The sequence below is a fragment of the Nannospalax galili genome, unplaced genomic scaffold (genome assembly GCF_000622305.1).
Source record: "Nannospalax galili isolate Female #2095 unplaced genomic scaffold, S.galili_v1.0 scaffold1939, whole genome shotgun sequence".
NCBI lineage: Eukaryota > Metazoa > Chordata > Mammalia > Rodentia > Spalacidae > Nannospalax > Nannospalax galili.
This window is the reverse complement of record NW_008342008.1, coordinates 126977-142955: the sequence shown is the minus strand read 5'-3', so window position 1 is coordinate 142955 and position 15979 is coordinate 126977. Positions and strand designations below refer to the sequence as shown.

General features: G+C 45.3%; 1 protein-coding gene across 3 annotated transcripts in view; it reads left to right on the top strand.

Moving 5' to 3' along the window:
• The first annotated feature begins 2333 nt into the window (after positions 1-2333).
• Dnttip1 (deoxynucleotidyltransferase terminal interacting protein 1) overlaps positions 2334-15979 on the top strand; it is a 27995-nt gene continuing 14349 nt past the window's right edge. For 2 of the 3 annotated variants that reach the window (XM_008837768.3, XM_008837766.3), the window contains exons 1-5: positions 2347-2502; positions 3001-3071; positions 3724-3820; positions 10664-10762; positions 15691-15759. In XM_008837768.3, the coding sequence (XP_008835990.1) occupies positions 2398-2502; positions 3001-3071; positions 3724-3820; positions 10664-10762; positions 15691-15759 (441 nt within the window). In that variant the 5' untranslated portion in view covers positions 2347-2397. Of the gene's footprint in view, positions 2503-3000; positions 3072-3723; positions 3821-10663; positions 10763-15690; positions 15760-15979 lie in introns of all 3 variants that reach the window. The other variant, XM_008837767.2, reaches the window with a different exon arrangement.

Sequence of the window (15979 nt, the reverse complement as noted above, 5' to 3'; positions counted from 1 at the left end):
TTTGGTCTTTTTAAGACAGGGTCTCTCTGTAGTCACAGCTGGTCTGGATCTCACAGAGTTCCACCTGCCTCTGCCTCCTGAGTGCTGGGATTAAAGGCCTGTGCCACCATGCCTGGCTTGAAGTCAATTTTTTTTTTCTTTTTCTTTTTTGGTCTTTTTGAGACAGGGCTTCCCTGTAGCCCCAGCTGGCCTGGGACTCACTATGTAGACCAGGCTGGCCTCAAACTCACAGAGATCTGTCTGCCTCTGCCTCCCAAGCACTGGGATTAAAGGTGTATGCCATGACACCTGGCCTGAAATCATTTCTGAGAAGTATTTTTCTCATTTTATATAGCATCATTTGTTCCAGTTTGTATGTTATTCTAGAATTTGCTTTTGTCCCTTTTAAATTTGCTTTGCTATTTGTATATGTAAGAAATTCATGTCTGTTCAAAAGGGCAAATCATAAAGATATTCCTAGAGGGGGCAATAAAACACAGAAAAGTAGTATTTGAGTTTTTCGGCATCAATACAAATGCAGCAGAAGCCAATGTCTTGGTCCCTTTTGCCTACAGAGGCCACTCTTAGGTCAAATAAGAATAGTTGTCAAAATTCAAGAGAATGTTTGCTATGACTAGTCTTACCTATATATGCCCCCTTTATCACCTCTTCCTCTGCTTCTTATTTATGTGTTTCCTGTGCCCTTGGTCAGCTGTGATACTTAATGGTGTCCACTGGCTGTGCTGAGCCCTGTAAGGTTAATGGACCAGGGATGTCCAAGGCACAAAGTAAAAATCTCCTCCATACATCCTAAGAGCCAGGCATCGTAGTACCTGTTTGCAGGAGGCAGAGGCAGGAGGATTATAAGTTCATGGTCAGTCTGGGCCGCATAGTGAGTTATGGACCAACCTGGAGCTACAGGGGAAGATATATCTTATCTTTAAAAAAAAAAAAAAAAAAAAACAGCACAAGAGTTTGGTGAAAGGAAGTTGCCCTTATAAGGTTGATGTTGGAGCATGGATATAATTAGCATTTGCTGATTTTCATGCACAAAACAATCTTGCAGAGGTAAGAAGATTGATTCAGAGAAGCTGAGGAAAAAAGGTCTCAGTGGAGGCTGCTGAAAGTCACTATTATAGTAACTAAAGCATTATTTGAGGATTTACTTGTGCCATAGTTTTAAGCGATTTGCAATAATTAAGCCAATCCCCACTATCAACTGGGTGCTATTGTTTCATTTTACAGCCAGGGAAACTGAGGCACAGGAAGCTTAAGAAAAGTTGGGCTGGGGAGGTAGCTCGGTTAGTAGAGCGTTTGCTTAGCATGTGAGTAGCCCTGGGTTCAGTCTCCAATACTACATAAACCAGATGTGATGTACACCTGTTTGAGTTCAGCCTAGAATACTTGAGACCATGGACAGATGGAGAGGGGAGGAGAGGGAGAAAGGGGACGAGAGAGAAAGGGGGAGAGGGGGAGAGAGGAAAAGGGGTAGAGGAAGGGGGGGAGAGGGATCACACAGTTAGCTCGCAGTAGAACAAAGGCAGGTAATGCAGTCCCACAGGCAATGTTCTTGGTCTTTGTCTTGCTAGGCAGCCCAGGCTGGCCTCAAACGCGACAATCTCCTGGCGACTTCTTCCTGAGTTCTGGGTTTACAGATGTGCAACATCAAACCTCGCCATAGCCAATGTTCTTAAAGTCCATATCACATAAGATATGAACCTAGATCTTTTCCAAATGCAAAACTCATACACTAAACTGACTATTGTGACCTGGTTAGAGTAACTTTCTTTACCACCCATAAATGAATCCAATTCTATTCAGGGACAGCTTACCTCTTCAGACAGTGCTAAGGGATGTGCTAAGTGCTAAGGCATCTGGAGGATGCCACCGCTGTTAATCCCCTCTTCCCCATCCATCTCAGAGAATCCCGGCTCCCTAGAATAGGGGAAGTTCACAAGCCAAAACTAACCTTTACCCTGATGCCTTCAGACCCAAGTGGCTGCTGTCTTCCCCCCGCCCCAAAGTCAAAGGCTGATGCTGTGATGTTTGGTGTTTGGGAGGGCAAAGAGTAGCCCTCCTTCTGTTGGGTTTCCTGGTCCCTGTATTAGACAGGGACTCGTGCAGAAGCTGCTGCCTTTTCAAAGGCTGAACCGCAGGCCCCCATCCCTCTGCTCGCCACCGCCGGCCCACGCAAGCCTGCTCTGTCCCTGCCACATCCGTGCCCCCAACATCGTCCCCACACCCAAGATGGCTCCATCCACACGGATCCGGCTCGCAGGCGGCAGTTCGGTTCCCATGGCGACCCCACGCCACTCCATGGCCGCGCTTCCGGCGGGCGGCCCGCGCGCTGCCGTGACGTCACGGCACCGCCTTCCGGTGACTGAGTGGAGCTGAGGGTGTTGTGGGCTGGGGGGCGCCATGGGGGAGACTGGCGACGCCGAACAGCCGCGAGGCCCAGGCGGGGCGGAACGGGGCGGCCTGGAGCTGGGCGACGTGGGCGCGGCGGGGCCGCCGGTTCTCACGGTGAGGGTGCCCGGGCGAGGCCGCGGCTCGGGCCGGGCAGGGCCTCGGGCTCCCAGGACCCGGGCCTGCGGGCGAGAGAACGCGGCGGTGGCGGCCCGGGCTGCCGTTTTCCCAGTCCGACCGTCCGGGTTCAGATTCGAGTGGGGCTGCCGCGGCCCGAGCCGCCACCCCCGGGAGCCGAGTTCCTCCTCTGTGAAATGAGCAGAATTAGCCCCAGCTGATGACGCGGCCGTGGGAATGGGATGCTCCAGGGGGCACCGCGCCCGCCGTGTCCTCACCTGCCACTGCGGCTCTCCTGCCGCCCTTCCAGAAAAAAAGGCGGGTTTGGGACTTTGGGGAGTAAACATTTCCCCAGTTCCTCCACCCTGGCAGGGTCTTCCAACCTCTGGACAGCGCCCCCAAATGGGACGAGTGAGAAGCAGGTCCCGCTCCCATATGCACTCTCCTCCGCCCCACAGTGCAGGGCCTCGGTGACATTTCCCCACTTGATCCCCACAGAACCCTTGGAACATAATGATAAAGCACCGGCAGGTGCAGAGAAGGGGCCGTCGCTCTCAGATGACCACAAGGTAAAGCTGGCCCTGGGTGGGACTTAATCCCAAGCACAGACTTGGGTGAGAGCTTTGGAATGGATCCCCACTGCAGGAGTCAGGAGACAGCTGTAACCCGTAGAAAGAGCACTGGGCTGGGGGAAAGGAGGCTTGGGTTCTATAACTCTTCCTACGACTTTTAAGTCAATTCCACCTGCAAACTCATCTGCAAAGCGGGGAGGCCAAAACAGTGTATTTAGGACCCCTAACTTTCGCTGGCTCCATGGTTAAGACCTCTAAGGAGATATGAGTGTTAAAACAGGACTCTAACTGGACCTTGGACAAGCCACTTAACCCTTTTTAGTACAGTGAAGCTAAGTTAGGTATCCAGGGAAGGGAGAGCCCAGGATGGGTCTTTGGGATGCTGATTAGCATATTTTTTGAGCTGGGGTAGTGATAATCATTTGTTAATATTTTACAAAGCACTTTGAAAATAATTCTCACTTCACAGTTATGAGAGTAAAATTAAGTGATGTGTATATGAGATTTGTCCAGAAGCTGAGCACAACACTGGTTTTCAGGGAAATCTGTCTGGTATTGCTATTAAAGAATCCTGTGTCAATAATGGCTGGGCATTCTGGGAAAGGGTGTTTGGGACACTCCCCTGATTCTGTCTCCCTCCTGAATGCAGTTTCACAGATCCTGCCATCTCTATGGATCTCCTCCGTGCTGTCTTGCAGCCTAGTATCAATGAGGAGATCCAGACTGTCTTCAACAAGTACATGAAGGTGAGAGGGACACAAGGATTAAAGCTAACCGGGATTTAGTCCCCAGCACTACAGAACTAAAACAAGCCAGGTGCTGCAGTGGCATATGCAGCTACCCAGGAGGCTGAAGCAGTAGGGGCCCAAGTTGAAGACTAGTCTGGACAATATATAGCAAGACCCCTTACCTCCCCCCAAAACTGGGGGTGCTAGAAAGATAGCTTAGTAGTTAACAATACTTGCTACCCTTCCAGAGCACCTGAGCTTAGTTCCTAGCACCCACATCAAACCACTCTTGACCAACTATAACTCTAACTCTAGCTCCAGGAAACCCAACACTCCCTTCTGATCTCTGAGGGGACCTGCACACACATGGCTTACAGACATATATATAAAAATAAAATATTTTGGGGCTGGAGCAATGGCTCAGAAGTTAAGAACACTGACTGTTCTTACAGAAGACCCAGGTTCAAATCCCAGCACCCACATGGCAGCTGACAACTGTCCATAACTCCAGTTCCAGGGGATCCAACAGCCTCTTCTGTCTTCCGCAGGCATTGCACGACATGGGTACACTTACCTACATGCAGGCAATACAGACATTTACATAAAATAAAAATAGTAAATAAAAATAAAATTAATTTTTTTTCAAGTAAATGGACCTCTGGAGAACATTTAATAACCACCTCAAAACAATGCCTATCAACAAATAAATAAGTAACAAAAATGTGGTATAAATGCACAATAAAGTTTATGCATGCAAATCCCATACTATTTGCAGGGAAATGGATTATTTTTATTAATTTTTTTTTTAGAAGAAGCATTTCATCACAGCTTTAACATACTCAATAACAGTTTCCAGAGCAAGGGGTAGGAAGCCAGGCATGGTGGCACATGCCTTTAATCCCAGCACTTGGGAGGCAGAGGCAGGCAGATCTCTGTGAGATTGAGGCCAGCCTCAAAGCCTCAGGAGCACAGAGATGTTCAGCAAGGTAAACCAGAAAAAAAAAAAAAAAAAAAAAAAAAAACGGGAAAAAGAGGTAGGGTTTAATAGAGGAATCCTATTCAGGGATACTCAGCCTGCAGTCTCCTATTCACTACATTTTGGCCAGTTGTGACTTTCTGTGTTAATCACCCTCTGTTGCATGAAGAAGCTTCACTGGTGAGAGTGGAGAGCTGCATTAGTATTCTCTCTACTCCCTGTCCCATTATGTTCAGTGAGCCTTAGGTGTGAGGTTCCATTGTAGATATGTCACTTAGAGCTGGGCATCTCACAAACGTATTCTCTGTGTTTGACCAGTTGTAGAACTCTGCTGTTGCCACCCAGGGCTCAGGGACCATTGCGGAAGACGGAGCAGAAAGACTGTAAGAGCCAGGGGTGGTGGATGACCACAAGGAAACAGTTTTCCAGGTGGCTGAGAATTTGCTCATAAGAATTTACAGCAGTAGTGATGGCATTCATAAGACCCATTCAAACTCAAACCAGGCAAAAACCCAGCATAGAACTGGGGAAATGAGTAAGAAGCCCTGCCTTAGCTGAGGAACTATTACAGCTAATTACTCCTGGTGGGGGAGAATTGGCCTTTAAGGGAGTGACTCTAGATAGGCTGACCAGGCTCCAGGGAGTGAACTCACACAGAGGGATATCTGGGGACACAAACTTGACAAGATAAGCCTTAACATGGATAACATAATTCCTGAAATCCGGTGGGGGGGGCTGCTAAATATGATTGAGATGTATTGTATGGGGGCTGGAGAGACGGCTCAGCGGTTAAGAGCACTGGTTGTTCTTATAGAAGACCTGAGTTTGAAACTCGGCACCAACATGGCTCAACTCCCAGAGACACCATAGTGTCACTTTGTTTTACACATGTACAGGTGCACACACCTATAGGGGTTTTATTATTGCTGTTTTGTTTTGTTTTTGTCTTTTTGAAGCAGGGTCTCCCTGTAGCCCCAGCTGCCCTGGAACTCACTATGTAGACCAGGCTGGACTTGAACTCACAGAGAGCCGCCTGCCTCTGTCTCCCAAGTGCTGGGACTACAGGCATGCGCCACCATGCCCAGCTTTATTGCTGTTTTTTTTAAGGTAATTTTATACACACTATTCTCAACTTGATTTATTTAATAAATTTTGGTCATGTTTCTAGGTTATTACACAATAGCTCACTCTAATTCTTTTTTTTTTTTTTTTTTTTTTTTTTTTTTTTTTTTTTAAAAAAAAAAAAAAAAAAAAAAAAAAAAAGAGGACGATAAATCTTTCACTGTGATATATCAAAATCACAGAGATCCGCCTGCCTCTGCCTCCCGGGTGCTGGGATTAAAGGTATGCGCCACCATGCCCAGCTAATTCTTTTATAATAGTTACAGCATGGCCAGGCATGGTGGCATATCCCTGTAGTCCCAGCACTTGGGAGGCAGAGGCAGGCAGATCTCTGTGAGTTCGAGGCCAGCCTGGTCTACATAGTAGGTTCCAGACCAACTAGGGCTACAGGGAGACACTGTCTCAAAAAGACCAAAAAAAAAAAAAATACAGCATAGTCTGATTTGTGAATGTTCCATAATTTAATGAACTAATACCTACAGGATTCAGGTTGTTTACAATTTTGCTCTGTTTTAGGAAATACTACAGTGAGCCCTGTAGATGTATATCTTTATTCACTTGAGAATGTTTCTTAGGGATAAATGACATGGATGGAATTAGAAATAGTAGGGAAAGAAAATTGCTCTCCAGGTTGTGCTGTTTGATTTTCTACCAATAGTGTTTGAAAGAGTTTTATAGTCTGACTTCATTCTCAATCCAGAGGTAATTTACTCACCCCCACATATCCACCACCCTGCCCTCCCATGGGCTACTTTAAAAGTATCCAAAATAAGGCTTAGAGAAATGGCTTGGCATTTAAGAGCATTGGCTGCCCATACAGAGAACCTGGGTTCAGTTCCTAGCACCAACGTGACAGCTAAACAGCTGTCCATAGCTCCAGTTTCAGGGGAATCTAACACCCTCTTCTGGTCTCTACAGGCATTGCTTGCACATGGTGCACTTACATACCTGCAGGCAAAACACACATGCATAGAAGATAAAAAGAAATCCAAAAAAAGGTATACAAATTATTTTAACTGATTTTCACTTGGCCAGTAATTAATATCAAACACTGGTTTTTATCTTCAGTTATTTTGTTGTTTTCTTATTTATATGCATCTATATGTGCCTGTGTGAGTTTATGTGCACCAAGTACATGCAGGCACCTGTGGAGGTCAGAGGGCATCAGATCACTTGGAACTGGAGTTACAGGTGGTTATGAGCCACCTGATGTAAATTCTAAGAATGAAACCTGGGTCTTCTGTAAGAGCAGTAAGTGCTCTTACCTCTGAGCCAGCTCCTATCTTCAGTTTTTAGTTTTTTGTTTTCAAATCAAACTCAACTGGGCTGGGGATATAGCTCAGTGATGGAATACTTGCCTAGCATGTACTAAGCCCTCAATTTGATTCCCAGCACCACATAATAAATTAGTAAAAAAAAACAGACTCGGGCTGGAGAGATGGCTCAGAGGTTAAGAACACTGGCTGTTCTTGAAGAAGACCCAGGTTCGAATCCCAGCACCCATATGGCAGCTAACAATTGTAACTCCAGTTGCAGGGGATCTGACAGTCTCTTCTGTCCTCCGCGGGCACTGCACAACACAGGTGCACTTACCTACATGCAATAATACACACATACACATAAAATAAAATTAAAAAATAAAATATTTTTTAAAGCTGGGCTTGGTGGCACACGCCTTTAATCCCAGCACTCGGGAGGCAGAGGCAGAGGGATCTCTGTGAGTTCAAGGCCAGCCTGGTCTCCAGGACAGCTGGGGCTACAGGGAGACCCTGTCTCTAAAAGACCAAAAAAAAAAGCCAGACTCATCTGAACATTTTAATTTGGCCTTGAATTTCTCCAGTATTGTTACAGCCTCTAATCCAGAGGGCTAGAGAGATGACTCAATGGTTCAGAGCACTTGCTCATTCCAGTTCAGTTCCCAGCAGCCACCATTGGATCCCCTGGAACTGGGATTACAAACAGTTGTTAGTCATCATGTGGATGGTAGGACCCCACTACAAGAGCAGCCAGTGCCCTAAACCACTGAGCCATCTCTCCAAGGCCATCCAGTATCCTCTTCTAGCTTTCAAGGGCACTGCATAGATGGCCCATGTACATGCATGTAGACAAAATTTTCATACACATAAATTTTTTAAGTCTCTTCATTCCACATGCTCTTCTTGGTTTGATATCAACAACACAAGCATTTGAACTTGCTAAATATAAAGTGGCAGTGTATCTTCATAGTTACTTCCCACAGGAGGAACACTAGTTATGTAGTCTCCAGAACTTTTCTGTATCCCAGAGAGAAGTGACACTGTCTTTTCAGAGACACAACTTGGAAACTTTTTTAAGATATGTGTGTGTGTGTGTGTGTGTGTGTGTGTGTGTGTGTGTTTACATACATGTGTACAGGTGCCCCTGGAGGCTAGAAATGGGCATTGGATCCCCTGGAGCTGGAGTTGCTGGTGTAGGTGCTGGGAACTGAACTCTAGTTCTCTGTAAGAGCAGCAAGCACTCAACCACTGAGCCATCTCTCCAGCCCCACAACTTGGACACTTTTTTTTTTCATTTATTTATTTACTTGACGTGTAGTGTCTCCATGTGGGTGCACTTGTGCCACAGAACACATGTGAAGGTCAGAGGACAACTTGCTGTAAAGAGTTTTCTCCCTCCACTGTTTGTCTGAAGATCAAGTCAGGGCATCATGTTTGGTGGCAAATTCTTTAACCCACCGAGGCATCTTGTTGGCCCAACTTGAACACTTTTAAGTAAATGTGTTCCCAGGCACCTTTCAGGTGTATTTGGGGCCTTGCCACCTTGTTCCCTGGTATTTTTAGACTCAAACTCTCCCTCTTACCCAGCAGAGGAAGCTTCTGTCCTACTTTGCCTTTGCTGTTGGGGTTGTTGGTACCCTAGTACCCTTGCCAGGTCTCCCTTTTTCTTGTCCAACAGATTGAGGGTTGAACAGTGAAAATCCAGTCAAGACTTTCCGCTGTCTAGATCTTTTTTGGCTTACCTTGGCCCATTCACTTCATGCTCAGGCTTTTTTTTTTTCACATGCACATTATAAAAATTGAGGGGCTATGCATAAGCAGAGCAGACATCCATAATTTATATCCACCATTGCATATGTACATATATTCATAATCTATGTTTGTTTTAGGGCTGTTTTACATAAATAGGCTTATTCTGTACTGAAATATAACCTCCATGCTTTGTTTGTCATATTGTGAATGGATTTTTGTGTCAACAATGTGTATTCAAGGTTGGAGATGCAGCTCAGCGGTAGATAAGATAAGTATTTAGGCCAGGCATAGTGTTGTGGGCCTTTTACCCAGCACTCAAGAGGCAGGTAGAAGCAGGCAGAACTCTATGAGTTCAAGGCCAGCATAGTCTACACCGTGAGTTCCAGGCAGCCAGAGCTACTGGGACCGTGTCTCCAAAAAAGAAAAATCTTGCCAAGTATGGTAGTGCACACCTGTAATCCCAGTGCTCAGAAGGTAGAAGTGGGAGAATTGTGAGTTTGAGGCCATCCCAGACTACATAGCAAGACCCTGTCTTAAAAAAATACTGAATTTGAGCGGGGTGTGATGGCACACACCTTTAATCCCAGCACTTGGGAGGCAGAGGCAGGTGGATCTCTATGAGATTGAGGCCAGCATAGTCTACATAGAGAGTTCCAGGCCAGCTGGGGCTACAGGGAGACTCTGTCTTTAAAATATATATATAATTTTTTTGAATGAAAAAAACCTCTGAGCCAGTGAGATAGGTAAAGGTGCTTAGCAGGAAAAGGTTCCTGCCACCAAGCCTGACAACCTGAGTTTGAGCCTGTAACCCATATGGTGGAAGGAGAGAACCAACTCCTGCCTCTGACTTCCACATGGGTACCATGGGGAGTGCACAAACAGCACAGACAAAAAAGTAGTAGAAATTTTTAACAAATAAAAAATTTACACTGATTGCTCTTGCAGAGGACCTGGGGTTGATTCCCAGCACCCACATGGTGGCTACAAACCGTCCTTAACTCCAGTTCCAGGGGACTCCAAAGCCCTCTACTGACCTCCGTAGCATTGCACAACATGAGTGCATTCCCATACATGCAGGCAATACACTCATATGCATAAAATAAAAAAACTAATAAAGTAATTTTTTGTTTTTTTATCTTTTTCAAGCAGAGTCTCCCTGTAGCCCCAGCTGTCCTGGAACTCACTATGTAGACCAGGCTGGCCTGGAACTTACAGAGATCCACCTGCCTCTGCCTCCCAAGTGCTGGGACTACAGGCATGTGCCACCACGCCTGGCTATAAACAAACATTTTTTTTTTTAATTTACACTATCTTTGCTGCGAATTTTGATATTTGCATAGTATTCCATGGTGTGGCTATGCCATAATTTACTTAAGCTATGCCTGGACATTTAGGCTATTCTTTGTGAGTGTGTGTTCTGTTTACAAATAGACCTTTGGGCACCTCTGTGATTATATCCTTCAGAGAGTATATAATCATCCTGCTGACTAACTGGGACCCATATGGTGGAGGAGAGAACTATTCCTACATGTTGTCCTTTGACCTCTGCATATATGCGCACATACATTCAAATAAATAAATGTAAAAAAAATTTCTTTTAGAGAAAGAGAATAGAGGAATGGGTAGAACCTGCCATAGCCAATCACTCCTCTCTTCTGCATGAGACGAGGGGAAAAGCTCCTTGTTTATTCCATTTCCTTGGGTTAATGCAATTTTGCAAGGCTTCTCACCTGGTCTTTTAATGTTCTTCCCTAGTTCTTCCAGAAGGCAGCATTAAATGTACGAGACAATGTGGGGGAAGAGGTGGACGCAGAACAGCTGATCCAAGAGGCCTGTCGGAGCTGCCTGGAGCAGGTAAGGTCAAAGAGCCAAAGCAGGTGCAAGTTTCAGTCTGTGGAATCCACTAAGAGACCTACTCTTTTTGTCAGTGGTATTTAGGGGAAACATCAGTAGTCCATTTATGTCAAGATAGGTATTGACAGGCATGGTGGCACACGCCTTTAGTCCTAGAACTCCAGAGGCAGAGGCAGGCAGATCTCTGTGAGTTCAAGGCCAGCCTGATCTACATAGTGGGTTCCAGACCAGCTGGGTCTACAGGGAGACCCTGTCTCAAAAAGACGGAAAAAAAAAAAAAGGAAAAAAAGGATAGCTCTTGGGGCTCTTGCTGACAGAGGAAAAGAAGTATCTTAAATAAGTGCCATTGCCAAGACAGAGACGTTATTTCACTTGTCTCAGAACAAAGCTCTGGGCAGGACTATTTTGTTCCTCCTTTTTTTTTTTTTTTTTTTTCCTGGTCTTTTTGAGACAGGGTCTCCTTATAGCCCCAGCTGTTCTGGAACTCACTGTGTAGACCAGGCTGGCCTTGAACTCACAGAGATCTGCCTGCCTCTGCCTCCCGAGTGCTGGGATGAAAGGTGAGCCACCACGCCCAGCTGTTCCTCCCTTTTAAGTTGTTTTGTTTTGTTTGTTTTTTTAAAGTTTGAGCATGGTGGAACATGCCTTTAATCCCAGCACTCCAGAGGCAGAGATAGATCTCTGAATGCAAGGCCAGCCTGGGCTACAAAGGGAGTTCCAGGCCAGCCAGGGGTATATAGTAAGACCGTCTCAAAAAAAAAAAGGTTTTTTTTTTAAAAAAGGCAAGCTGGGAAAACAAACTGTGGTTCAGGACACGAGAATTAGGTAGCTAAGAGCTGTCTCACTCTGCAGGAGCTTGGTGGGTCACCTTCAGCTCGCCATAGCCCCTTTTGGTGGCATTGGGACTAGCACCCTTTTTGCCTTCCTGCGTCTCAGGTGTGGTCAGGAGACATGACATCAGGTTTATTAAATGACTGTGTTCCCAAGACACTAGAGAACTGGTTTGCCTGTGTCTGCTGCTGTTATTAATAGGGATTGTCAGCATCAGCCAGATTCTTTGCTTGACTGTGAAACTGTTAATTGTGAAAGATGGAAATTTCGTCCTAATCAGAGCTATAAGAACTAAGCAGCCCTAAGCAGGTAATTATAAAAAGATGAGAGAGAAATTTCTTTGGGGAGGTTGACTGACTAGTTGCTCATATAACAGCCTCAGAAAGAAAGCTTCAAGCCAAGCCTGAACCTCAGCTTGGAGGGACAAAGCTTTATTCTGCAGTACAGTGAAAACCAATCTGCTTGTCAGAGACTATTAAATTTAAGTTAACCAAGTTCCTAAGAGGCCAGATTTACTACTTTACTCCAGGAATGAGTATGTGGAGTATGCCCAGTTGTAACAGTTGCTAACAAACATTTGCTAATAATGTTCTTACAAGATTGAGCTGAATCAAGATTAAATTGATAAGAACTAGCTGGGCATGATGGCCATACACCTTTAGTCCCAGCATTTGGGAGGCAGAGGCAGGTAGAGCTCTGTAAGTTCAATCAAGGCCAGCCTGGTCTACATAGTGAGTTCCAGGCCAACTAGGGCTACAGAGAGACCCTGTCTCAAAAAAAAAAAAGACCCCCCCAAAAAATTGATAAGAACTTCACTCACTGGTGTCCCAAGATGCCATGTGTGTGCACTGTACACACGGCACAGCATTGGAGTGTGAAGGTCAGAGGACTTTCAGGAGCTGCTTTTCCCTTGCCAACCTATGGGTCCTAGGGATCAAACTCAGGTCTTCAGGTTTGGTGGCAAGCATCTTTACCCACTGAGCCATCTTATCAGCCCCCATCTTATCTATTTACTTGGTATTATGAGGACCTACTATGTGCCCATTACTGTTTCAAAGTACAAATATGGCAGAGTCCATAACCTTAGAGCCCTTGACATTACTCAGGTATATTTGTAATTACAAGTTGTTATCAGAACTCTCAGTAGAGGAGTCAGTGAGAGAGTTCACTAGAAGATGCAGAGCCCAGGGACAGAACAAGGTGTGGTATGTCTAAGAAACAGAAAGGCCAGTCAGTGTTCTGGTTTTCATAAGATAAAGGGAGTGAAGGCCAGGCGTGGTGTCGCAGAGGAGGTAGAGGCAGAAGCAGGTGGATCTCTGTGAGTTCAAGGCCAGCCTGGGGCTACAGGGAGACCCTGTCTCAAAAAGACTATAAAAGGGTCGGTGGGGGAGGGGGGAGCATACTTAGCATGGCTAGAAAGCAGGCTGAGCATCCAAGCCAGGCTTTACTGGTGTGGATTTGTAACTACCAAAGTGGCTTAACAAGGTTTGCATTTTGAAAAGATTCATCTCGGCTGGGGATGTAGCTCAGTAGTACAGTGCTTGTCTCAGTTGTACAAAGCTCTGAGTTCCCAGCACTACAAAAGGAAAGAAATGTTCCTCTGGCTGATAACATTGATTTGGAAGAAACTCTTGAAGAGTTCAGATAAGAGGTAAAGATGAAGCCGGGCATGGTAGAGCATGCCTTTGATCCAACACTCGGGAGGCAGAGGCAGCCGGATCTCTGTGAGTTCAAGGCCAGCCTGGCTTACATAGTGAGTTCCAGGCCAGCTGGGGCTACAGAGAGACCCTGTCTCAAAAAAGACGCCCCCCCTCCAAAAAAAAGGTAAAGAAGTTAAGGTTAAGTGTGTAAGACATCGAGATGGTAGAGTGAGTGAAGCATTTGCTGTGAAAGCCTTTGAAGCTGGGTTTAATCCCCAGAACCCATGTAAAGCTGGAAGGAGAACTGACTCTACAGGGTTGTCCTCTGACCTCCACACACGTGTTGTGGCATGCATGCTTATACATACACACACACACACAATAATAACAAAATTTTTAAAGTTAAGTGGGCATGACCTGTATTCAGTAAGTCAGTGCTTTCTAGTCTCCTGATCTTATTTACACCATGCAGTTGTTTAGCATCTTGAAGTAGCTGAGACCAGAGTGTGGAACCCAGAAGCTTGTATGTCTCCTTGCAATCAGTACAGTGAGGAAAAGCCCAGAGAGCTTCATCCTCACTGACTGCGAAACCAGAGGACAAGAAACTTAGAGCAATGTTTTTGAGTTTTTATTTGTTTTTTTTTTGTTGTCATCATTGTTTTATATTTTGTTTTAGGGACAGGGTCTTACTCTGTATCCCTGGCTGGCCTAGAACTTACTGAGATCTGCTTTTCTCTGCCTCCTGAGCAACATTAAAGGCATGTTCAACCAAGCCTGGCTCAGAGCACCTTTTTTTTTTTTTTTTTTAATTTCCTGAGCATCAATTTTCTTGTCTTTGAAATTGGGAATAAAGCCAACCCCTAACACCAGTGGTTTGCTGGGAACAATGCATATTATCTCACAACACAACAAAGATACATGCAAAGTGAACATGCTAGATGCTAAATACATTTTAGTTATATTCATGTTTATAATAAATGGTTCTTCCTCACAAAACCTGGGTTTCAAAGCCAGGTGTGGTAGCATACATTTGAAATCCCAGTACTTTGGAAATGGAGGGAGGAGGATCAGCAGTTAAAGACTAGCCTAGGCTATGTGAAACGCTATCTAAAAAAAAAAAAAAAAACTGGGCTGGCATGGTGTATGTCTTTAATGCCAATACTCTGGAGGTGGAGGCAGAGGCAGGTGGGAATCTCTGGGAGTTCAAGGCCAGACTGGTCTACATAGTGAGTTCCAGGACAGCTGGGGCTACTGGGAGACCCTGTCTCAAAAAAGACCAAAAAAAAAAAAAAAAAAGTGTGTAGGATAAAATTGACTATGGGTGAACAAACAGAAAAAGAAATGAACAATAATCTACTTGTACTCAGAAGTCACAGCCTGGTTAGATACACAAGTGTCAAATCATCATGCAAATGTATGCATAATTACACATTGAGATATGTGCAGTCTTCACTGAAAAGGGACAAAGTTTGGAGGAGAAACCCTTGAGACCCGTTTTGTATTTAACAATCTATTAACACCCAAGTCTTAGACTTGGGGCAAGCTACTTGGTTTTAACTCTAGAGCTTGGAAGGCTATCCTTTCATCCTTTCAGGTCCAAAAGAGATTAAAATACTCGGAGAAACCTTAGTAAGGGGCCAGAGAAATAGGAGCACAGAAATATGGCCACAGGAGTACTCTGCACAAGAGATTGCTGCCACAGCTCTGGAAACGGCTCTTTACCTGGCCCACCAGGCATCTGCCGACCTCAGGAACCTTCCCATATCCCCGGACCCTCTCATACCCCTCACTTTCCTTTGCCAAGCCATCCTTTTCTGCTTGCGTGAGCCAACTCTTTCCTTGGGAAACTTCATGATGCCAGAATACTCCTCTGTTCAGCCTGCCCCCCCCCCTCTCTCTCTGTAGTTTGGTCTGGTCTGGTCTGGTTTGGTTTGGTTTTTTGAGACACAGGATCTTACACTGCTGGCCTTGAACCTATACCAGTTCTCATGATCTCAGCCTCCTGGGTGCTAGGATTAAAGTGTGACCCATGTGTGGTACTGGAGTTCAAATTCAGGGCCTCACATACACTAGACTAGCATTCTGCCACTGAGCCATACTCTAGCCCTTTTTTACTAACTTTTAGACAATGATCATGTATCAAAAAAAATTTCAAGTAGAGCTCCCACCAGTTCCCTTTCCTTTACCTCCAGCATGGTTGGCAGGCAGAAATAGAATGTGCCATAGCCACTTTTAATAAATGTGTATATGTTTTATGCCTTGTTGGTTTCTTCATCTTTTAAAATAAATACATGTATCTGTGCCTTTGTATTGGTTATAGAAAAGTTAACCCATTCTGTGCCTTTGTATTGGTTATAGAAAAGTTAACCCATTTTGGAGTTCTGCCTGCAAAAATGGAGGCAAACTATGCTTACCCACCAATCTAATGACTGTTAACACTTAGTCTTTGTTTTTCAGGCAAAACTACTGTTTTCAGATGGAGAGAAAGTAATACCCAGATTGACACATGAACTTCCAGGGATAAAGGTCAGAATCACTGTGTCCTTGGGCCTTGGAGGGGGAGACGGTCAGGATGGGAGGCAGGTAAAATATGTGGGACCCGGGCCGGGCGTGGTGGCGCACACCTTTAATCCCAGCACTCGGGAGGCAGAGGCAGGCGGATCTCTGTGAGTTCAAGGCCAGCCTGGTCTACATAGTGAGTTCCAGGACAGCTGAGGCTACAGGGAGACCCTGTCTCAAAAAGACC